The following is a 25911-nucleotide window of genomic DNA, read 5'->3' on the forward strand; positions in this document are numbered from 1 at the left end:
TTTCAGTGATTCGTGCCGCGACTCCGAAGGCGACGCCGCGCAAAGTCGCGCTCGCAAAACTTCTGAACGGCGGAAAAGAGACGTCAATCGATATCATGTGTAAAAAAAAAGCTTTTGATACTCTCCTTTTCGTACAACAGTAAACGTGAGTAAATGCGTAATGAGATTCGTGCGAGTCAACGGTCGCAAGCTGGCTTGTTAATATTGCACACCACGCAAACGAAACTTTTGTCTCGCCGCGATTTATTTCTTTCTCTCTGGCGCGCATTAACTTAATCGATTGCTTCGTAAAAATTATGAGCAGAAACATCTAAGAACCTTTCACGCAACCGAAGAAAAAGACTTTCAAGAAATGCTCATAAGTTTGTGTAATTACACTTGAAATATAAAATCGTATTCAAAACTTATATTAAAATTGATCGATTTTGATCCTGAAAAAATGATGAAAAAATCCTTTTTTTTTTTAGTTACTGAATCTGATTCTGTCCTTTAAAACATTTTAATTTTTCGAATAAGCGTTAAAATTATCATGTATGCGTTATTAAATATCTAATATCGTAAATTATTATTGTTAAGTTGCACGGAAAGAACGATTTTATTTTATTCTTTAACGGGATAAATCCGATCGAAATTTTTTTCAGCGTACGAATTTGTGTTTTCTTGTTAGTAAATCATAATTACGCTCTTGTCTCTACTCAAGTTCTACTTGATATATAAAAAAAAATTAAAAAATTATTAATATCCTGAGGCATTATCGATGGGAACTATTTTAAAACTTAACTACGGCCCTTGAGAAACATTGTCGTTCATGACGTCTTTCAAGGACTATCGTCTTTTACTGATATTTTAAGTATATAAGCTAAAATTGCACTTAAAACATAAAATCTTATTTAAAACATATTTTAGTGTTAGAAATTAAGAAATATGTAAGTAAGATTATCGAGAAAGTAATAAGATAGTCACAAATTTATAATTTCAATTATTTCATTTTGCGCGATTACTTTTCACTTCTCTCAGTTTTTGTTATTTAACATCCCTATAATTTGTTTACAGGCAAAATTCCGCGTGATGGTGGAGGAGAACGCAGCGACCGGCGCCCGGCTGGACGGCGAGCTGGAACGCGCTAGGGGCGAGTGCGCCACTCTTCGGGGCGAATTACGCGACGTTCGTGGTGCCTTGCCGATCGTGCTAAATAATAACAACGCGGGCAATGGCAGCTCTAACAGCAATAACAATTCCGGTACGGCAACCGGTGTTTCCGGTGGCACCACCGCGAATCCTGGCCAGGAAGTCGAGACTCAACAACAGGCGCAACAGGAAGATGCCAAACGGCTTAGCGCCAGCAGCAGTCCAATCGAAAAGAGAAGTTCGGCCAGCGATAAATCCGCCAGTCCCATCGACAAACGAACCAGCCCCGTGGACAGGAAAGACAGAACCAGCCCTATTGATCGGCGAGGCAGTCCCGTAGGTCCGTGACAAAGAAAATTATTCAATTATTTTCATTAATCTTTATTACATAAAGAAGGAAAATCGCATCATTCTAAAAATTCAACCGTTGCACTTGTACAGTTTCTATGAGATTATTTGAGAAATATTTTAATACTACCATGATGCTTTATTACATTCGAAACATCAGGTCCATTAGAAATTCTCTTATTTATAAATGTTACTTATAAATGTTTATAAAAAGATCATGATATCGTAATTATTTTTTCACACATTTTGCAGTTCAATTGCAAAAATAAGAATGACCTACTTGATAATTCATAATGGTGCTGTTAAAATTAGATTAATAAGGTTAAAGTTCTTTCCTTTTTTGTTCGTAAATTAGATAAACAAAGTTGTACAAAATGCCTTAGTTTTTTTAAATTGCACTAATCAACGTTGCTTAGATTTTATTTTTGTGATTGAAATATTTTGTTCTCCCTTAATTTATTAAATATTCCAACTGAGTTTTTAAAAGGTAAAATAAAATGAGCTTTATTCGGCTCAGTTGCGACCTTTCTATAGAAAAACATTTTTTGCGACATTACCAGAATTTTACACAGTGTTACGTGAAATAGAGAGAACTATTATGATTTTAGAAACCTGTAGTGTGCAATTTAGGAAATGGGTCTCCTAAGTTGTACCACTTGTAAGCTTATAAAAAAATTTGTTATTTAAAAGTTTTAAATAATGCAAAAAATTATGAAAAAATACACATAAGAAAGAGAAAATATTATACTGTATTATAATATGAAGAACTTAAAAATGTTCTTCACAATTTCCCAGTTATAAAGCCTTTATGTGAGAGTGGTGCGATTTCTCTGTATCCTACTCATAACATTTAAACATGCAAATTTAGCGAGAACGAACAGCTGCAGCTCAGAGCTGCGATTAGTAGCGTAAGAAGCTGTTTGCTTTAAATAAAAATATATTCTCGTGCAAAACTCTCGTCGAAGGAAGGAACAGGATCTCAGTGGTGCTTCGCGGGTTGAATGTTGAAAGTTTATTTCTCGAAAGTATTTTCATAAAGACAGCTACGGCAACGGAAATGCGTTCTTAAGCTGGGCAGAAAGTTATCGACTTCGCGCGAGCGCGCTTCGGCGGATAAGACTTTTTAAGAAGTTGGCGAGAATGAAATTTTAAGACGGCGCGGCGCGAATGTTTTTCGCATTTCCACGTTTATCTTAACTTCCCCGGCGAGTTATCCTGTATATTTCACAGTTATGTGCTGTTACTTTTATGGCTGGCAATGATTCATAGTTTTCTCCGCGGCTTGAAGCCAGGATTGCCGCCTTTAAACTAGTTATTGCAACTCATAAGAGCCGAGTTCCTTACTACAAACGTTGCAGTCATTATTTCACGGAATACGGGAGTTCGCGCCATTTCATTTGTTCCTACTTATTCGCGACTTTCATCCTTCTTAACGCGCTCACTTTATGTCTCGAACAATGTCGTACAGATGTCAATTTGTCGCAGAGAGAGAAAGAGAGCTAATATTTTCAAAAATCACATGCTTTCATGCAGCACAGAATAGAAAAAAAAACATTGCAAAATATTACTACAATGTCTCAGCAACATTGTAGCAGTAAAATGTCAAATATTGATGCGTAATGTTGCAGCAACATAATATTGTATTAAATAACGTTATTACAATATTACGTATCAATATTTTTGGAGCAGACATTTCATCGTTGCTGCAATATCGCTGAAACATTGTAGCAATATTTGCAATGTTTTTACTAGTCTGTACTGTACGGGTTACAAAAGATTAAATCTAAAAAATTTGAGCTAAATGGCGCTAAATATATATTCTGTATTTTAACGCAAGGTACATGCTAACAGGTTCATAAGAGACCTACTATATTTACAGAAGGTCAAAGATACAAAGTATACATTATGCAATTCTCTCTCTCTCTCTCTCTCTCTCTCTCTCTCTCTCTCTCTCTCTCTCTCTCTCACCTCGTTTTCCCTTATCAAGGAGAGATGCCAACAGACCAGCTTAAGGGAGAGTGGACCGTGTGTATATGCAAATTTGAAGTGAATGCATTCGGGACACCCGTCGTATCAGATCGATCGATCAAGCGCTTCACGTAGAGGTATTCATCGTCGAGATCACCGGCCGGATCTATCTTATCGAGTACACTGCATCCGTCTCGGATGCACATTCCAATAAAGGCTGGCTTCATTCCAGCGATTTCTCCGTGCGCCAATATAAGTCGTTCTCTGTTTGCTGCTACTCCTCTCCTTGTCCTAGCTCACCGCATTCGAGTCCTTGACGACCGTTCCCGGGAACCGAGTTTCGTATGTACTCGCCCGTCGAGAATCGTGCCGCATGCTTTAAGAGCGAATGATACGACTTTTAAATCGTTGCGATTAAATTACGTCGTGTTAGATATACTGTTAAATTTATACTGTTCGTTGATTCGTTTAACTAGCTTGCAATTTAAATTACGTGCTAATTGCAAATAGCTGTGTCTATGCTGCAATAAATCGACTAGTTAATTGAGTAAAACAGATCGAATCGAACGTGGCGATGCTGATTCAAATAATTACGGTATTACTAACGAGATAAATTTGATGTGTTCTCGCTGATGAAGATCAAATTTCTTATAGTTACAATTATTTTAATTTAAAAAATTTTTAAGTAGATTATCGCAATATATCGATATTTATGGTTGAGTCGTCCAGACAAATGTTACTAATGGATCTAGAGCTTTAAATTATAATTAAACTCTTAATACTGCTGATGTCGCAACGAACGGCTTCTTGCTAAGAAGAATTATAAAAAACATATTGAATATTTACTTTAATACATATTTATTTACACTTGTTTGAGTTTTTCTTAATTTTCTAAAGCGTTCTCTCTTTTTTTCTAATTCAACTGAGGAAAGCTTAAAAAATTGTTCTATCTTTCATCATTAGAACGAAGAAATGGTTCGCCCTGCCGAAGTCCGAGCGAGAAAGCTCGCCGACCGTGCGCCCCCGCTCTGGAGAAGACGCGGCTGGGTGGATCGGGTGGCAGTGTGGACTCTCGTTCGGGCAGCGCCAGCCCGGATCGGGGATCGACGAACCGAAGTGGCTTCCTGCATCGCGCCAGCAGCGACCGTTCCAGCGTGGAGCGACTCCGGATATCAACTAACCGCGACTCCCTGCGATCTAGCAAAGAGATGAACGACCACGACCAGAAGGACGCTGATAAAGATCTAGTGGACGGTGATGCGCGAGGCGACGAGGACAATGAACCCCCTGGACCGGCACCGGGCAGCAGACCATCATCCCCGGCTAACTCTCTCGGTGCGTTAATAACCTCAGCATTTAATTATGGCGCTTGATCGATTTATCTTTCTTTTCCAATTGTCGCCCGGTTGCGAACTATACTGCTAATGCGACAGATCTTGCAGTGCTTTATCCTTTCGGATATATGGTTGCCAAATGCATACCACTTGAGCTATTTTTTATTAGGCCTCGCATTTGGTGCTGTTTTGGATGCAAATCAAAATTTGAAATTGTAGCTTAATGTTTCTGTCATCTGTTAAATTTTTCAGCAATAACAATTAATTTATTATAAACTTTTCTGTAATGATGCAAAAAGTGTGATTTAGAAAATCGGTTGCCTAAAACGTTCCTATGGTTTCTTAAATCGTATCGCCTTCAAAAATATGAAATTTATGAATTAAAGTAATTAAAAATACAAGAAACCACATTGATAATATTTATTTTATTAATAATTTATTGATAAAGTGATTAAATATTTAATAATTAATAAATAACAAATAAAAAGATAAAAAATAAAACTGAGTTGAATTTATTTATTAACATATAAAATTAACATATTTTTATTTATCACAAATACTAGTTTTACTATCATCATTTATCAATCTTACATTAGCATCATTTCTTAATAGTAAAATTTATAGTGGTACGAATTAGGAAACTTGATGAAGTTTATAAAAATATCAATTTAATTTTTATAATAATTGTAAATATGTCTATACAATCAATGTAAAATATACTACAACAAATCCTTTTTAGGAAAATTATAACAGTTTAAAATAAAATTACATAATTACGTAATTACCAACTATATAGGTTGATGAAAAATTTACATCACATATACTTAATTTTCTAAATTATTATAATAGCATGCACAAAACAAAACTTTTTAAATTTTTATATTTCTGTCTACATTACTTGTTTCTTATTTACTTTTTATTTTTGTCACTAAATAGTGTTTAGTGAATGTGAAGTAAACATATAAAATATTAAATAGGAACCGCTTTAGAAAATCGATACGCATTCAGCAACTTCCCCTATATATTTGGATATATGTAATTCACGTTAAAAAATATTACAAAATTATTTCGTGACACACTTAATTGCAAAAATGCAAAATACTTTCATATTTTTTTTAATTTATTTTTATTTGTATTTTGTATATATATATATATATATATATATATATATATATATATATATATTCTGTTATAAATTTATATTCTATTATAAATTTATGCAACAGAATTTTATTTAACTCAAATTAAATTCATGCTAAAACAAATAACATGTAAAATAAATTTGCATGACCTATTTTGATTTTCTTTTTTTCCGATACCAGGAATCGGCGATCCGGTGGTGGCGTCCAGACTGTCCAACATCCATGGCGGCGGTGGACACGCGGAGCTGGCCAGCGCCAGGAGATTGCGACTGGAGAACGAACGATTGGTGGCTGAAGTCGCGAGGTTGAGGAGGTTGTTGCTGAGCGGCGCGGCGCGTGGTGAGGTCGGCGCCGAGGACGCCGCGATGGAGGAAGAGGCGCGCTTTGTCGCCCTGGAAATGGAATTACAGCACGCGAAGGAGGCACTCCAGGCGTTGAAGGCCGATCGCAAGCGGCTCAAAGCGGAGAAGTTCGATCTTCTCAATCAGATGAAGGCGCTCTATGGCACCCTCGAAGACAAAGAGCGCGAACTTCGTGATTTTATTCGAAATTACGAACAGGTGAGTTAACGATTGATAAAACTTCAGAGGCTTCTTTTACTCGCTTTCTAAACTTTTTTTTTCAAATAAATTTGTTATCCGCGGTTTTGGAAAGTGTTACAAAACTATGAAGAGTGCGGTGAACAAGCGGCACATACAGCGAGGAAAACCATCGAGCAATCTCCTTTCGTTTTAATAGAAGATTCAAGTACCTAAATAAAAAGATTTTAATGATACCCTATTTGTATTCAGTGGAGATATATTAGTTTGAAAAATGTTCTATTGATAAAGGAACATCTATTTTTCAAAGAGCGAAAAATATCTCTTTTGTATGTGACAGTTACGACCAGATTTATAGGAGAAAATATCCCGATGGAATTATTAGAACTGAAGATATTGGAAAATTTCCGCGATTCCTTCTCTGACAGAAGAATACCCTAGGTTGGGTTTTTTATCGTTCGTAATAACCAGCGCCGTATGAAAATAATATTTCCACAATTTATAATGATGAAAATAAAAGCTCTTTTGCTCGAGCTTTATTCGCATTTCTCGTTCGCGTTCGCGAAAACACATCGCTCGGCTCATAACGGAGGAGTCACATTCAGGAAATTTAATCCTTACGTTTTCGCATTCCGCGAACGGGCGCAATAAACAGCCAGGAAGTAGCTCTAATGCCAGCCGGATCGTAGTTTGCATGTCTCATATAGAACGATCGATTTTCGATACGCGCCACGGCGATGAATTAAGAAGGGTGATGCGACTGTAGAACTGGGAAAAGTGTTCCGCTGCACTCGATATTTATGAACGTTCAACTTTCCAAACTGCCACCGAGTCACTATAATTCCTTCACTGCCTCGCTCTTTTTATTGCCGGTGTAAAAATATTCGCGAGAGAGAGAGAGAGAGAGAGAGAGAGAGAAATCCGAGGTATTTGCTAATAGTGGATCCGAAGTGATCGATCGAATGGGCAATGAACGAAATAAGAGATATTTAGTTGGATTCCTGAGTCCTCCCCACTTTAGAACGGTTCGTTATTATAAATTTTATTATTACGGCGGTGCTTGAAATAGCGTTCGAGAGGGAGCAGTTACTTTTTTTTCCAGGACGACGTATTAACTGCCGCTGGCATAAAGAAGGAGCGACGCGGCTTCGCGCGGAAAGCGGGTCCGTTAGGATTTATAAATATCCATCTTACGAAATCATATTTTGTGTCGATGGTGCATCTACCGAACTTCGTTTTCAGCATGTGGCAGTATCCATTAGCGATACTGCCGTCGATAGTTTCCAAGTTTGGAACAAAATCTCTTAAATCTTAGCTGAGGACAGCGAAAAACAGAGTCGAGAGCTGACAACGTTATATAATATATCGCTGGAAAAATTTCGCTGAGATTTAAAATCTCCGCGAACGGAGTAGTTGATCTCGCCCGTGACGTTCATTATCGTAATTACGTGGCGTTCGATAAAATGTGATACGACTTGTTGATCCAGCAGCGTGATGGCGGTAACTATTAAGGCATAACAAAATTTTCCGGCTCGCTAAAGCGGTCGGCTTAACGAAAATTGAGAACAACGCGAAAGCGAAACGAGCGAGTAACGAAACCGCTCCGCGGCGGGTTTTAATTTCGCCTCTAATGCGTCTTTATGAAGCGACGACGGGGAAATATCGGGGGAGAGAGGAAAAGCCCCCGGGTGGGTCGCCGTTCGCGCGACGCCGGCGATTCCCAGGGCCGCCATTGTGCGGGCGTAGTTAAAAAACTTTTATATACGCAATCGGTACCGCTGCGGGCAGTTAATTTGTAATTGGTTCGTTCTTGAAACTTCATTAACCCGCAACAGCGCGTGGAAAACGTTGTTTGGGAGACGCCCCCCGTGCTGCCGAGCGTATTAAACGTTGGGGGGGAAAAAATATTATGAGAAAAGTTAAGGAGATTTATCGCGTATCGCTGGTGACGAAAAGTTATTGGCAGATCCGGAGACACTTCTGACAGTCGTCCAACTAAGCTTCAATTTTCTCGGGGCGCGCGTTGGGCCATGGATGCGAGCGGCATCGCGTCGGTACACGCGACAGCGCAATTTTGCCTCTGTTAAATACTTTCATTAAACTTGCCGGAATTTCTCATTTTGCCGAGACCGTTACGACCGTGTGCCGCAGTTATTTCAATTCCGTTAAATGAACAGCGGCATCCGCGAACGACGCGCACCGTCACTGGCGCGCCAGATGCATTAGACGCGTGATCTTTCAATTTTACTCCACTTTTTTTTTAAAAAACGCAAACGTTATTAGCAACTCGTAATATCCCATTGACGACAGATGTATATGTTATGAAATCAAATTATCAATATATTTTATGAAATCAATATTACCAACTGCCGGTGATCAAACTGGTTAAGACACCACACGGAATGTGTGAAAGAATCCAGGTACAAACCCTGGTCGGGGCAATATTTTTCGCAATAAATTTTTTACAGTTTTTTTTCGGAATAAGAAAGGTAGAAATACTCGTAATAAAAATTATTAAATTAATTAGCAATTTAATTTTTGCAATATTGCATTCTTGGTTCTTCTTAAAAGAATTATATTTTAAGTCCGGCAAATATGCAGCGCACAGTTTGAGGAATCTTGTAAATTTACCTACAAAATTGTTGATCACGAAGATCTGCTTCCAACCGATAGCTTCCTGGTTATCTAAATATGTTGATACACTTCCCGACTAGAATATCGCTTATATTGTATATTTTGACGAGCTGTATATTTTGCGAGATATGATGCTCGTACGCGTATCACATGTCAAATTGATCTAGTCTCGAGTTAGTTTCTCCCGGAATAAGATACAATGAAAATCGTGGGTGAAGCCATTAAACGCTGGAGGCGGCTTTAAGAACAGACTTGGAGAGTGCATCGCGCATCAAGATTGCCCCCGGTATAACGGAGCTGTTTGGTATTAAGCCAATGTGTAACGATGTGCCGAGACAAAAAGAGAGAGAGAGAGAAAATCTGGTGAGCTTTCGTCGCTACCGATTGTTATCAACTCCGGAACAAAGACTCGGCTCAGCCTCGATTCTTGAAAGAGCCGTGAGCGGTATTCTCGTGTCTCGAAAGGCCTACATGAAACGATGCACATACATAGACGCGGGATTACCCAGGTAGCATGCTGCCAAATCTTGCTTCGTCTTCAGTAAAATTAGTTGCGAGACGAAAAACGCAAATTTGAAATGCGCATTTGAGAGATGTGATAAACAGAGGTCGTTAAAATAACTGATACGACTTATTTAAAATATAAAATAAGAGATAAGTATTTTAAATATTATAAAAATTTCCAATACAAAACAGTTTTTATGATTTTATTTATTTAGATGTACATTAAATATAATATTTTCATATATTTAGCTATAACTTTATTGTACATATATGAAGCTCTTTAATAGAATCTTTTATTGGTTTTAATTAAAATCAACCTTTCAAGATTGACGTTCTTTGTGCTATTTGGGTCAAAAGCAATCGCATTAAGACCATCATGTGAAAATAATCTTTCCACCAACGCAGACGATGGTAAAGAGGTTAAAATTGATAAACGTTTGTTTTATAAATTAGCTAGAGATTCAAATATTGCATATTTTCATGTCTATAGTATTGCAAATATTCTATGTGCGCAGTATTTGTATCAATTCGTTAGAACCCTTATGACTCGCTTCAGCAGCAATATAAAAACTTATTTAAAAGTAAATATTTTTTTCTTTTTTTTATTTAAAATAAAAAATAAGAAACAGATCATAAAAAATTAATTAAAATAACTACTAAATACTAAATATTTGTTTTATGTTTTTGTGTGTTCTTTTTTTCACTTTTTCCAGTTTGAAGGGAAAGGAGAGAGCTTAAAAAATGCTATCTTAGCATCAATAATATAAAATAGACTTGTCAGTTTTATTCTGGTTATTTTGATTCAATATAAAGAATTGTGTTTGAAACCAAAAGTAACGACACACAGTTTGAAAGAATCAAAAATTGTATGTAAACTCACAAAGAATATTATTTCAGCGCCAAGATTCTGCTATGACCATATAAGCCTATCTCGTCTTTGATTGTATTATACATAAAATCCGGGTTAGATTCAATTGTTACTTGTATAATTTATAGCGGTTTAGATTTCCTAGACAATATTTCTTTAATAATGTACGTATAATGAGAATTTTTTTAGATATTGGAAAAATCGTTAAATAATTGAAGAAACAATGTACAAAATTATTGTTAAACGTTTATTCGCAAAAATTAATGCGATTAAGTAGATTTGCAAATTTGATGATAGCTGCAATTCCGAGAAAACGCTTTTTTGATGCCGTTGACGAGAAAACGTAAGAGCACTGAAAATAATTAACAGCATTACACTGGACGAACGAAATTACCGGGTGAAGATCAAAAGCAGCATCGTGATGTTAGTCGTGATGATGTTGGTATTTTTTAATAAAAATGTTATTACGTAGGGTGCATGGTATCGCGGACAAAAGAACTCGCGATTAATTAATAAGATTCCGCGCTTTTACAACGCTGTACACTTAGTGCCCTTTTACGTGAATATCAAGAAGAATTTTGAGAAGAACAAACCGACGACGCACCGGAATGGAAATCTACCGGCGTTGCGTTAAACGGAAAAGAGCGTGAATGTATTACAAAGAAAATTCATGCACAAGATAAACGAATCTAATTGCTACACACGAAAGTTTACATAAAGCATTTAACCTGACTTTATTGCGTCAACATATCATATTTACATATATATTTACGCAAATACCAAAAATTTATTAGACACGTATATCTGGATAGAAATGTTTAATACTCTCCATAATATTATGTTTTTATATAAATCATTTTCATCCCTTTTATGTGATTCGCACGAATTTCTAGAAAGTATAACCAAAGCAGAATCACCACACACAGCATCTTGTTTTAGCCAAGCCAAGAAACGATCTTCCATTTTGTTGCACTCCTACTTGATCTCGCGAAAGTTGAAATTTCGCTACTCATTTATTTGAGAAATGACTTCGTTGCTCCGAGGAAAGTTCTTGATGAAAATGTCAGACTAAGTGTCACCGACAGCAGCGGTACATGCATCGTCACAGGTTCCTTCGTGTTACCTTTATCATCCCGAAAGAATACACGCGTTTTACGGCGGTTTCCCCTTTCTCCCTCTTGGCGATAAAGCGCACCATCAATTTTCCTTCACTTCTATCTGTCTTCCTTCTTTCTACACTTACTCGTTCTCTTTCTCCTTCTGCATAATCCACTTCATCTCTCGGCAAGTGCAGACATACTACACAGTCTGCTACATCGTCTTATAATTTTCTATCTTGCGTTATCTTCAATTTTCTTCTTCTTGACGAGACTGCCTCCGTACACGTGAATGCACAGAAGAAGCACGCTTCAAGATAACATATTATATCTCTGGTCAATAATTTATTGGAATAATTTGTAACAAATTCTTCTGATTTAATTATATCATCTAATTTTTTTTTAATTTCTGTATTTCAAGCTAATATGATTGTTTTTAAATATGTATTAAGACTTTTAATTTATACAGAACTTTTAAAAAACATGTTAACTATAACATCCAATTGATAAGGAGTTGTCCTAATTTAAATTTAATTTTAATATTAACAAACAATAAAAAGTGAGAAAATGAGGGAATCTAAAAATAGGATGTAATATGGGTCAAATTCGGAAACAGTAATAAATAATGCAACAAATAAAGTGTAAACGTGTTTATTACATATAACGTGTTTATTACATATAAACTGTTTAACATATAATTACATAGTTCATATCATTATTGTACAATATTGAATAAAAAATAAAATAACATTATTGCACACGGATAATAAAAACATAAAATTAAATCTTAAATAATTAAATTATTATATAAAATAAATTATACACAACAAGAACAAAAATATTTACATTTTTCTGCTTGAGTAATCTAAAATAACTGTTTATTGTTTATATAAAGCGTAAATCATCGCACTCATGAAAAATAAGTTTAAAATATGGAAAATTTATTTTATATATAAAATTATATTTTTTTATAAAAAATAAACATTGCAATATATAAACATTTTAACATATTTTATATTCTCTATCCTCGAAGTATTTTGTATTTCACAAAATCTTCACGTGCCAGTAAAGAAATTAATGATCGCAATTAAGCAGTATAACATTATTCATTCAATACTATAGAGAGATGAAAGCATTTATGGAATATAAACGCTTTATATACGCGAAAAATTATAGAATAGAATTTATTTTGAGCTGTAGAGCCATGATTAAGACGATGCGGTGATATCTCCAGGAGCAATAAAAATAAACAAGTCCTTATATCGAAGAAAGCCGTTGTCGACGAAGGTTCGCTGTTCATTATAGCGTGTTTTGCAACAATTGCAACAACTTCCAGCGATTGCCACTTGAATGTAGGGCCTTCTTAAAAAAAAAAATAAGCCCTTATTGCATAGAAGTAGCTTGTTTCCCGTCTTTACCTTGTATACGCGCGTATACATGTACTTGTTCGCGTGCTGTCTCCTTCAGTTCGCTCGCCTTTGTTCGATTTTGTGAATCTTGACGTGTTTCCTGGCTCTTCCTGTTTATCATCCGACGTCGTAGCTCGGCAATGCGCTTATGAGACGCTGATGGAATTACCCCCTTCTTCCTTTCCCTTTGCTAAAGCTTCCAAACTGCTTAAGTTTTTCTTTTGCATCGCGCTGCCACGGGAAATTGTAGACATTATCCGCATATTTATATGTAGTAGTCCTCGCGCGCTTCCGAGAAATTTAATATACTCGAATGCTTCATGAATGTTTATGAACGCAACGCGGTCCCGCTGAAATCATAATAGAGGAACGCGTAATGAACATACGCACAAGGCAGTAATAAAAAACAGTTCTTCCCTTAAATTCCTCTGTTGACTCCGAAGGAGCTTATAAGGTGCTCGCTATTATCTTTTGAAATTGCTAATTAGCGATATTTTGTACAATTTATCTTAATTATAATCTCTATTTAATTAACATTTTTTTAAACCAACGCAAGAATTGAGAGAAAAGCGCGAAATTGAAATGCGCGAAAATAAGAATTAAAATTGTATTTTTGAGCCTGTTACACCTGACATACTTTTAGCGTTACAATTGTACGTATAACAAAGAATTTTGCGCCTCCTCTAGGACAACATTTTTTTTAGAATGCAACTACGACATGCTGACAACTGACGCTCGGATGATCCGCAACGCCCGCAATAACCGTATTGCCGCAAAGTTTAACCGATAAACCTTGCTGCAACACCTGTTATACGGCAGAGTTACTTGCGCTCGAGGTAGAGATAAGTGGATTAACTTTGCGCCATAGTCGATACCGTCGACGGAGCTAATAGTTGATAGTAAACGTCATCCGTTCGCGCGCTAAAATACAATCGCGGCCTTTCGCGGGCAAGAGATCGGATTATCCCTTCGCTTTGTTAGTTGCAAAATATTTTGCCGAAACTAAACAATTTTCTCTAGGAGTCATTTACATTTTAATTGTATTGAATGCGTCATAATTAGTAAAATGCATAAAAATTTAGAGTTTCAAATTTAGCATGAAAAATATCATTAGTTTTATCTAGTGTAACATAACGTTTACAACAGAAAATTAATATAATTCTGTCGTTTATTAATTTTGTATTTTTAATACGTATTAATTTTTCATAGCACCCAAATAAGATTTATTAAAATAATTATGAACTTCACTGATTCAGTAGATTTACATATTATATAACTTAATTTAATATGCAGACAGTCAGTTTTCTATTGACAGTCAGTCTCAAGCTTCACAATTAAATAAAATTAGCGGTTATAATTAATCATATTTGTTTGTGAGACAACTTTCTGTAAAATCCAATCGAATGTATGGATTTAAATTTTTAATTAAACATACATAATTGAAATGACGCATACTTTTGCTGTCATAATAAACAAAATTTACTATATTAACAACTTTTGATTGTAGCAAAGAATTAATTGCTCTAACAATTCATTCCTTGTTTTTAGATGTGATTTTTCTGAACTTGAACTATCAAATCTTTTTAGTTATAGATACTGAACTAACACAGCAAGCTACAGCTTTGTTGAATTCCCTGATTTATTTATTTTTTTTTTGTACGGGAATTGTTAATAATTTTATGATTATTCAATACCTTCAATTATTTCACTTATAATTATATAAATCATGCGTTTGACGCGAATTAATTACGCTTGTACATGAAATTATTGATGAAGAACGTCAATCATGAAATTTTCGTGCATTTCGAAGATCGGACTCGAGTGTGCTTCCGTTTTTCAATATGTACGACGCTCTCGAGGATAGCTCGTCGTGCTGCAAAACAGTTTCGCGAGCATCGATTGACATTTTCGCGAATATCAACTGGAAACTGGATATTTGTTCTAGAATTCGATTTGACTCCCAGGGGCTATTTGCACTCACTGCCATTATTAGTTCGTCGACTGTTTCGTCGAAATCATCACTCACCCGGCGCGATGCGGCTAAAGTTATTTCGTCGAATATCGATCATTACTTCGTGCCTCCGCGCAATCCGTCGGGCTTCCAATTAATTATTAATTCATTTCGTATTCCGCAAACGGATTTTGCAATGTTGATTTTATAGGGTTGATTGACGTTGTTACAACGTTGGAACAATTACTCCTCCTACTACAGGAATAAATTTTTTCGACGCGTTTATTTCTTGCCTGCATCGTAAAACGTACTTACCTGTACGGTAGAAACGTTCAAAGGTGCGTGTCAAAATCGTGTTTCGCCATTTAACGGCAAATCTATTGCTCACACACCGCGCTTTCTTAATAATTCATAATAATTTAATTGAATAGAATATATATAATTCTTCCAACCAATATATCATCTTGATCTGTGTTTTGATTGTATTTATCTCCATAAATGAATTGGCCATTTGAGAAACCCCATAAATCAATTTTGGGCGAAATTGAGATATTAAGGGATTCGGAATCAGGGAGGGTTGATATGCAATTTCCTTCAATAACCACATTCATTAAGCATTCCTTTTCTAGATACTAGATTTACAAAACTGTCATTTACATATTGCAAGAGATATATGTTAATTTACTGTTTTTTTTACATTACATTGTGTAAAAATACATTAAATAATCAATTACCTTAGCACACTGGAATTCAATGTTACTATATGTTTTTTTCTATGAATTGTGTACCCAGAAATAAAATTAAATATCTTTCTTAGGATACAATCGATTATTTTATATTTATTTTATAACATCCTTAGAAGAGTTTATCATTACACACTTACAAAATTTTTTAATTTAAAAAACTTATTTTATAAAATGCATATTTCTTTGGAAAACAACATACGTACAAATTTTTTAAATAGTCTTTGTAGAAATAAACTTTAAAAGTAATGTTTTATTCACCCAATATATAAAACAATGAGATTTTTCTTATATTTTCAATTATTTGTATTATTATAATTATAAAAATTAGATAGCTTTTTTTCAATTCTCCAAAAATGAAATTTTTTTACTTAAGAGATGTTTTAAGTAATTCTCTATGGGATTCAAGTTTATTCTCTATAAATTCTATCTCTTTTCTTCTTTTCGCGTAAATTGAAGTCTTAAAAAAGAAAAGAAAAGTTAGTTTGCCACTTGATCGCAGTGCTCCTCGCAATTTTCGAATCACGTGCATGCTACTATAGTAGACGGTGAAGGTTTTGGGGGCGGAGTTACTGCCCGGACATGGTCCTTTTGACCGTTGATTGCAGCGGATGCGGGAGAACGAGGCGACCCTGGGACGTCTTCAGCAGCAAGGAGCTGGCATGCCTTCGGAGGAACGCGAACGAGAGAGAGAAAGGGAACGTTGGAGTCTTCTAAGGGCGGCGAGAGATGAGGCCGATCGAAGCCTGAGCCTCGCGGCTAGTTTGGCCGACAAAGAAGCCGCCCTTTCGCATGCACACGCGACCATAAAAGAGGTGAGGCCCCCTTGCCGATCGTATACGCGTTATTTTAAATTAACGAGTTCAATATCGACGGGGCTCGTTTAAGCGGTTTCCAAGAAATTCGACAAAATTGAATCGGTCTCACACATACGATAACAGTTCAAAAATTATAAAGAGAAAAATCAATTTCTCGCGGTTTAAAAACACACAAATTCACAAATAACTGCGTATATTTGGTACACTAATATCTAGTCAAAATATGAATTTTATGGTAATTTTTCTTTCTTACACATGGAAAGATCAATTTTGCTGAACTATCTAGAAATTTCGCCAGATATAGATTTGAAAGCAGATAATTTTATTAAACTATCAAAATAACTGTGAAAAAACGTTCAAGCATGATGAGCAACGCTGCAAAAATTTGGACGTTTTAGTAATCAGCGTGAGTGCCCTACACTGTTAAAAATCGACAGCAGAATTTAATGTAATGTTAACCGAAGCAAATTTCAAGCAGATATATTAAAAACGTTTTATGTATGCACATACATTTTATATGGCTAAAAGTGCACTAAATTTCGTGCAGCACGTGCTTAATGTATGTTAAATTTAACGTATAACTTAAAAATACATTGAATTTCACGACATTTTGAACAGTGTTATTGGTCCGCAATTATTGGTCCAACAAAATTACTTTCAAATTTATATTCAGCTAAATTTTTAGATACTGCTCAGGGTTGAGTTAAAAAAGTTAAAAAGTTAAAAATTAAATAATACTGTTAAAAGGTTAATAACAGTCTACTTAAATCATTTTTAATGATTTAATTTTTAACTTTAACTAGTTATTTTTGAAACATGTGAACTTAAATTTATTAACTTTCTTCTTAAGAAAGAGAGAGAAAGAATGTGTGTTTGTGTTAAAAAAAAATAAAGTATATTTCTGTATAAAAAGCAATATTTCTTTGTTATTTTATATAAACTTAATTTACGAATGAAGTATTAAACTTATTTGATGATCCAGATTATAATTGTATTGAATAATTTAACTGTAAAACTTGGGAATTTCTAATCTTCAATAATAATAAATAATTTTTCTAATTTAACTTTTACTTTAACTGAAGTTAATTTAATTTTAATGTATTTAATTAATTATAGCAGATTCAACTGGATTGCACTAATGCGCACTGGCGCACATTAAAGCCATTATTCACTGATCTAATCTAATGTGAAAATGAAATCTAAATATTTTTAATAATAAAATTTATATTTTATCAAATAGCACAATAAAGTATATTAAAGATTTCGATTTAATCCATCCATATATTTATGTCAAACACATATCTTGCGTACGATGGCTTTAATGTGCATCAATGCGCACTAGTGCATCCAACCGAATTCGCTATTAGTCTTTTGTGTTCACGTAATTTTTAACGTAACTAATTGTAAGTTTTATAAACTATTAACTGTAATTTAATTGAATTGACAAAGTTTATTGACTTACCAAACCCTGCTATTATTGTTCTTTCCAACAGCGATATTTCCGGAATTCTTGTTGACGCAAACCGTTATAATGGTCCGCGTGTCAAAGTATACGTCTGTATCGTTGCAGTTGCAGCGTCAGCTGGGAGAACGTGGTGGCGGCGGCGGGATCTGCCTGAGCGATCAGGAGTCCCTGGTGTCGTTTCCGCGGGGCAGCGTGAACGGTGCTGCGACGCCCGGGGCCGGCAGCAGCAGCGGCGGCGGCGGCGGCGGCGGCGGCGGTGGTGGCGGCGGCGGTAGTTGCGGCATCATCTCCCATGTGAATTCCCAGCCACCCTTGGGCACCACTGAGCTCGGCATGTCCGTGGGTAACATGGGCGGCGGTCCCGGTGTAGGAGGATCCTCCGGCGGCCAGGCCGGCGATCGCGGCAGCTGCAGCGCGGACAGCGGCGTCCGCGGGTCCAGCGATCGCGAGAGCGGCGGGGCGACCAGCGTCGGCGGGAATCTCTCGGATTCCACGACGGACGGTGAGAATCACTTCGTTTAGTGATAAAACCCGCTCTTTTTTTTTTTTATATTTGTGCCGCGCGCCGCGTTACATCTACGAAACTATATTACGAAGTATAAAATATACTGAGACCACGGGAGGAAAAAGAAAAGTTTTATGGAAAAGTACAAAGAATCAAAAAAGAAGATGCATCTCGTGAAGAGGATTTTGTCACTTAGAAAATCCTCTCTCTTTTGTAGGGATATGAAGTTGTCTTAAGCTAATCTTTTCAGCGTCTCTTTGCAATATTTTACACGTTTCCATGAACGAAGTCTCTTAGGGGGTTGCTAAAGTCGTGAGTTTTACCGACTAAACAACGACTTACACACATACGATTTACAATACATACGGACGATTTACGAAATATCAATACGTCATGACATATTACTACATCAATATCGCACGGATAAATCTTTGTAAAACCTTTTTCGTATTGAATTAGATGTCTAAATCTAATTTTAAAAACTTGATATTGTTTTTTCGTGTAATTTATATGATTGGAGACTTCAATTTCGTAAATACAGAGATTTTTATATCAAGCAAATATTGTCACGATTTGACAGCTCTCGATGCCATATTTGTCTAAAAAATGATAATCTTAATTAAAAAATTTTTTTGTTTACTGCACCAGTTGCTGAATAATCACCAGTAGATGACTATTCCAGAAAAATATTAAAATAATAAATTGAGAATTAATTGTACTTTTTATGGCCAAATTTTTATAAAAATTTTATTTAAATGTTATTTGTTTAATTAAAAATGTAATTATATTAAATTTTCATTTATATGTTCATTGACTAATTTAGTTTTTTATTTGTTTATTTACTGGTGCAGTGACCCTATTTTGATTCTGGAATAGAATTTCTAAATCTGTAAAAGTAATACATGTGAAAAGTTGTCACAAAATTATTACGTTTAATACGTCTGTAAAACAGGATAGACTTCAGGATCCCCTTAAGTACAAGTATATCGAATTGTGCAACGTGCAGCCTGGAGTTGATGGTCGAAAAAACATTAAAATGAAAATTAATGTCACGCCAACATATATCAGTCACTGTCAATTTTCATAATCTCGTTTTATTCTATTCTTAATCTTAAATATGTGGGTTGTGATTGCATCTTATATCTATGAATTAAAACCTGTATGCCTGGACTTGTATAGCGCAGACAATCTTTTCAATTCTAATTAATTCAGGCTAACCCTGTTGTTCTGTTTAGGTCTATTTGACCTGAAACATTTCCAAACTAATATTTTATTTTTTAATGTTTTTTTTAATAATTTTGTTAATATAATCTATTCTTGGATCTATTATTTTTATTTTTTAGAGCTTTTTGATTATATTGACTTAAACAGTGATAGCATAAGAAATTTTAACAGGATTAAGAAATCGGACGCTTATGTTAGTGAAAAAGTAATAAAAGGAAATGCTATTTTTCGATTGAAACGAATCTTGGTTCTTAATAACATTTTTATTTCTATATTAATTATTAAATGCATCTCTTACATCCGTAAACTGCGTGTTGATATAATTGTTAAACATAAAACGCAGTTGAAATATTGAAGCTAGAGATAATATTTTTAATTAATTTAATTGTTACATTTAACAATGATGCTACAAACATCCTAATAAAATTGAAAGAATTTATTGCGAGAGTACTTTAGCTAGAATGATATTTTTCGCGACACATTTTTTTTATAATGCTTTTACCATTATTATTTAAATAAAAATCTGACGATAAAATTCATTTAAGATATTACATCTAGGTTCAGTTTACTATTGCGTTTAAATCCGATAATCGTATCGCTACGCCGTTTAAAATAGAAATCTTATTAAGCACCGAGATCCGCTCCGACCGAAAAATGGTATTTATTCTTATTCCTTATCTATTCACATATCGGTTTTATATTCAACTCTTCATTATCGTAAAAAGTATCGTAATAAATGGCGGCGCAGTTACACTGATTCTATACGATTCGCCGTTAATAATACGACAATGGAGGAACATTTTTGAGAAGCATCGGTTTATCTGAAGTTACTATTAATCACAATCGGAGTGACACTCGCTTAGGAGATAATGACTCCGGCATTTAGTTGCAACGAACCCTAAGATTAATCGTCTAGTCAGAAGGGATTGCCAGTGCACATCCGGCTAAGTACCAGTTTGAAAAATAGTTGAATGGCATCCGTCAGTCGCGAATGTTAATCGAACGTAGGTGGTGGCGGTCTAATCGAGTACACGACGCTTCCTTCATGTATTATTCAGCCAATCGCCGTGCCGTTGCATCAAAACGGTTTGATCGATTGGGTTTCCGGCAAACAGTCGCGGTCACCGGAGGAGGGTTCGCAATTCGATGCGCGTGCATGATTTTCAGCGCGAAAGATGCACTTTACGGATGCGCAGAAACGCTCAAGACTCAGGATGATCTGCACTCTTGCTAAGTTACACTATCAAACATTTACTCTCGGGTATTACTCGCCTTACTACCTACCTTTTAACATCTCTTTACGAGAGAAACTGCTTTGAACGAACGAGATAATTTTAATAATGTAATCACACAAGATATATTTGCATATGTATCAATTTATATAATTTATTGGTTTTATGAACATTGTTAATTAAATCGGGCACGGATTTAGTCAATGAAGAATTAATTAATGAGCCTTGCAATAATCTTACGTAAGCCCCTTAGAATTTGTCACGCAGCTAATAATGGGGAATTGAAAGTTAATTAGCCAATTAAACATTATCCCCGCGCGTAAAGTTATCAATTAAAACTTTCCCTATTAGCCAGATAGAAATTTTCGCTAATGTCCGCGTCCGTTATCTCGCGCAAAAAGTCAAGCGTCAAGTTACTTTGCACTTTCCAACACGACGCGACGTCTCTCCTCGCTCCACTTTCGGTGGCGAACGACGAGCATTATCTCGGTCATCACGTCGCGTAAGAGCACCGCGGCATAAAGAACACAAGCTCGCCAATAGCGGCGACCTCGAGGGAAGCTCGTTCTTGACAGCCCTCCTCAGCACAATGTGACGCGAGACCCGTGCCGGGCCTCCCATCGACACCCACCCGCACACTTTCCTCCCTTTACTGTAAAATTGATGTCCTTTATATATATTTCCGCGCAGGCACGCCGACAATTACGGTCGAGGGCAGCGGTCTCGACATGGACAGCATCTCCGTGGTATCCTCCGTAGCACCACCCCACATATACCAATGTAAGTGTCCAAGAGCATAAATCACTGATCGTCGTCACCTCCCTCGTCACTCGGCGCTCTCTCCCGCCTCTTTCCTATCCTGTTAACCCGAAGCACCTCTGCTGCTTCTCAGTGTGTATGCGTCTTTCTCTCTTCCTCTACCGATACTCGTCTTCTTTCGTCAGTGAAGGGTGACTGGACCAATGGTCGATCGTGAACGTGTCGAAGGATTAATTGTTAACATGTTTTTTGACTATCGCGTAATTGCAAGTCGTGTTAACCCTTTCATATCTGATCCCTTTTCTTTTAGGAATAATTAACATATAATTCACGTCTTATTAAAAGTTTAATCGCTGTTTATAAATCGGTAATAAAAGTTTTTTTATTCAAAATGGCGATTGCAACACGGATCAAAATCCAAAAGTTCGTGTTTTGATACGTTATATTAATTCCGTTATTTTTTGGAATTTTTACTGCAGATTCGTTATCAGTGACAAGTAAAAATCTATGTATACAACTTATATGTGAATAAAATTAAATTTATCCAGCAAACAAAAATTATTTAAAGTGGAAAGAAATAAATTTATTTCGACATTTTCGAATTCACGCTTTAGACTTTTCGAATCCATTTATGGACATGAATAGATCCGAGTTCAATTGATGAATAGCTCGTATCGTATATCAATTCATTTGAATCCAAAAATAATATAATGGGAACATAAATCCATCCAAATTCTAAATGATGAATAGCGCATTTCGTATTTCAATTCATTTGAGTCTAAAAATAATTCGAGACTGTAAAGCGCAAACTCGGAAAATTAAAATAAATTGCAATTTTTAATTTATTTGAACTTATTTTTGTTTGCTGGATAACATTTTGCTCCTTCACATTGAATCTGTCATTTTTTAACTAAGTATTAATTTGTTTTTTATATAACTCTTACATTGACCTTCAAATATATATATATATATATATATATAATTCATTTTTTTCCTATTTTACAAATACTTGAAGTATACAGATCAAACACACACAAGATGTTTTTTTTTAGAGCCCTATTATTTATCAAAATGAGTCGAGCAAAAAGTTGCTATCTTTATTTTTGTAAAAGATATTAATTTTTTGAAAGTTTGAAACATATAGAGGAAAGTTGCCAAATGCGTATCAGTTATTTTTTTATTACATTTTGTATTTAGTGCTACTTTGGAAATCAAAGTTCAAAATTGTAGCGTGAATTGTTCAAACATCTATTATTATACATGTTAAACCTTTCAATAATAACAAATTAACTTATTATAATCTTTTCTGTAACATGTTGCGAAAGGTTTGAAGAAGACCGAGCGTTATGAGCGTATCTGTGATTTCTTAAATCGTGTCATCATTGAAAATACCGAATTTATGAATCAAAGTAATTAAAAATGTAAAAAGTCATACTTATTTTAATAATTTATTTAAAAATTAAATGTTTAATAATTATAATAAATAACAATGAAGAGATAAGGATACAAAAATAAAACTGACTTGAATTTATTTATATTAACATATGCAATTAACATATTTTTAATAATAGCCTTTATTAATTTTATTCTTATCACTTTTCAATCTTACATTAGTATTATTTGTATTATAGTAAAATTTATGGTGGTACGAGTTAAGAAATTTGACAGAGTTTATAAAAATATTGATTTAATTTTTACAATAATTGTAAATATGCATTTACAGGAAATGTAAAATATTCTATAACAGTTTTTCTTTTATAAAAATACAGCAATTCAAAATAAAATTTTATAATTACGTTATTATCAGCTATATAAGGTAATGAAAAATTTACATCAGCTGTACCTCATTTTATAAAATACATGATAGCATGCACAAAACGGGATGAAACTTATTAAATTTTTTATATTATTTATTTCTTATTTACTTAATATTTTTGTCACTAAATATTACTTATATCAAGTAAAAATGTTGAAGAGATACGCTTTAGGAGAGTGATACGTATTCTGCAACTCTCCTTTATGTCCCATCAAGCGCGAAAGGGTTAAAACATACGTAAAATAGCCGAGGATTTATCGATGCTTCTTCCTTGCGAATCTCTAAAGCTCTCTAGAGTCATGATGGCGCGAAAACCCGAATAGCACGGTCGCTATCATATTCTGGTCACCCTATAGTCATTTATCTCTTGGTATACGCGAGTGTGTATGTACTACGTGTGTGTTGTATATCGTACGTCTGAACACGCGTCTTAATATGGTGAACGGTGGTCCCGAAAGGGATTGAGGGCGCTCGCCGAATAAATCATCGTTTTTCTCGACGCGTGAAAGCCTAACCGATGCCGAGCCCCCCCCCCAAGGATGTCCTCGATACAAAGTCCTGCCTGCTATGGCCTGAATGCATGCGCATGCACATACCGTGAACCTGACAAGAACGAGCTATGCCCACGAAAAGGACTTTTTGCACGCGAGCAGGATCGCTGCACGACGCGCTGTGTGTTCTTCGTGTGACTTGCATCGATTACCATTCGCTGTGTTATGGGACGGGAATAACGCTTGGCGAAAAAAGCCACATGGAAAAATCCCATTAAAAAGAGAAGCGACATCCAAAGAAGCGCGAATGAATAATTAATAGCTTGGCGATTTTATTTCACTCACATCCCGCTGTGTCCAATCATTAACAAATTATCGTTCACGCATATACCTTCTTTCCGTTTCCACACATTTACACGACAGAAATACTTTCGTGCCAATATGTTCGTGCTCCGTGCGATCGTACTGTAACATTTTATATCGACGTGTATTTCCATTTAACACGTAAGGGTTTCTACCTCCGCTCTCATCTCATCGCATTGCATTTCTACGAACTATTTCTATCGCCCTTCCTATTCTCCGTTCCAAGTGCTCGACGGTACACCGACACGCGTGTCTCTTCTACTTACAGCCGCGACCACACCGAAAGACTGCAGCCCGACGTTGTCGCCGCTGAACGCCTTTTCAAGGTCCATGGACAATTCCTCGCTATCGCGATCGGTCGAGCAGCTATCCAGCCCGCTGGAATCCGAGCCGAGGAGGAACAAGCAGCCACCACCTGTCGTCGCACCTGCCGCGCATTCGCGATCGTCCGCCACTCGCGGCGGCACATGGGGATCCATTTCAAGGTGAGGAGCTCGTCCCGTTACGGAAACGTTCGACATTTTATTGCGCCATACGAATCGCGAGTTGCAAATGACTTGAATTCAGTTACGACGAGGCAATTATTTCTTGTGCAATCGGCAATAATCTGAAATCGGTATGCCGAGTAACGAGCAAACAGCAAAATTATTTTAATTACATATGTGTATGTTTAATAAATTCCAGCCAAATTAAGAATAATAATTTTTAATATAAACGGTAATCGTACGTTTCGAGTTGCAAGAGCCTTCTTCAGCGGTAAATAAATTGGATAAATAAAAACTAATTTAGTGAGACAGCAGCATTCTTAAAAACAGACTGATATTAGAGCGACGTCTCCTTTCTATCCGCGAATCAGAGAAAAAAACAAAACACAGAGCCATCATTTCTTATGTAATTATTTTTGCTCACCTTTCGCGTTGCCCCCGGTGATACTAATTACGCATTAATTGAGTGAAATATCGATTATTTAGTCCGATGCGCAAACATTTAGTGCGGCAATTATCGCCGACCGGGTTAACAAGCGCAAAACATTTTACCAGTAAATATGAGGCAAATTGTTTTGTATAATATAAATTAAGCGTGATATATATATAATATTATACAAAGCGAGCGGACATGCAAGTAATAGCTTCTGCATAATAAAAAGCATTGGAAAGGCGAGATGACGAGAACCACTCCGTGGAAGTACGGCCGTACGGCTTCTGTAGCGAGCGAGATTCATTTGCACGAGAGCGGTGAATGGTTTTACAAAGCGCACGACTTGTTCACATTGATTTTACAATCTCGCCCCGCTCGCACGTAAGTACAATACATCGGCGCGCACACCGTCGACATATTTTTACACCTTGTGATGACTCTTAGCATTATTACTTCGGCGAAGTGTGTGATTACCACGCAAGAGTCTTACTTCCTAACAACGTACAAACGAGCGAAATGAGTTCATAACACGATAGAAGGGAAATTGCAACTTTACGACAACGGTTACGTAGTCGGAAGGTGAGATGCGGATCTCCGCGTCGTGCGTAGAAATGAACTTGTAAAAGGGACTGTCATGTAAAATAATAATCTTTTC

General features: G+C 35.9%; 1 protein-coding gene across 15 annotated transcripts in view; it reads left to right on the plus strand.

The window, feature by feature from the left end:
- Positions 1-25911, plus strand: part of LOC105194021 (kazrin) — a 206067-nt gene that overhangs the window by 165220 nt on the left and 14936 nt on the right. For 13 of the 15 annotated variants that reach the window (XM_039453497.1, XM_026138186.2, XM_039453498.1 and 10 more), the window contains 7 exons: positions 1054-1468; positions 4408-4779; positions 6101-6480; positions 16274-16480; positions 18054-18450; positions 21600-21689; positions 24607-24823. In XM_039453497.1, coding sequence (XP_039309431.1) covers positions 1054-1468; positions 4408-4779; positions 6101-6480; positions 16274-16480; positions 18054-18450; positions 21600-21689; positions 24607-24823 — 2078 coding nt within the window. The remainder of the gene's footprint in view (positions 1-1053; positions 1469-4407; positions 4780-6100; positions 6481-16273; positions 16481-18053; positions 18451-21599; positions 21690-24606; positions 24824-25911) is intronic. The other 2 variants (XM_026138182.2, XM_026138185.2) reach the window with 2 other exon arrangements.

The sequence above is a fragment of the Solenopsis invicta genome, chromosome 9 (assembly GCF_016802725.1).
Source record: "Solenopsis invicta isolate M01_SB chromosome 9, UNIL_Sinv_3.0, whole genome shotgun sequence".
Lineage (NCBI taxonomy): Eukaryota > Metazoa > Arthropoda > Insecta > Hymenoptera > Formicidae > Solenopsis > Solenopsis invicta.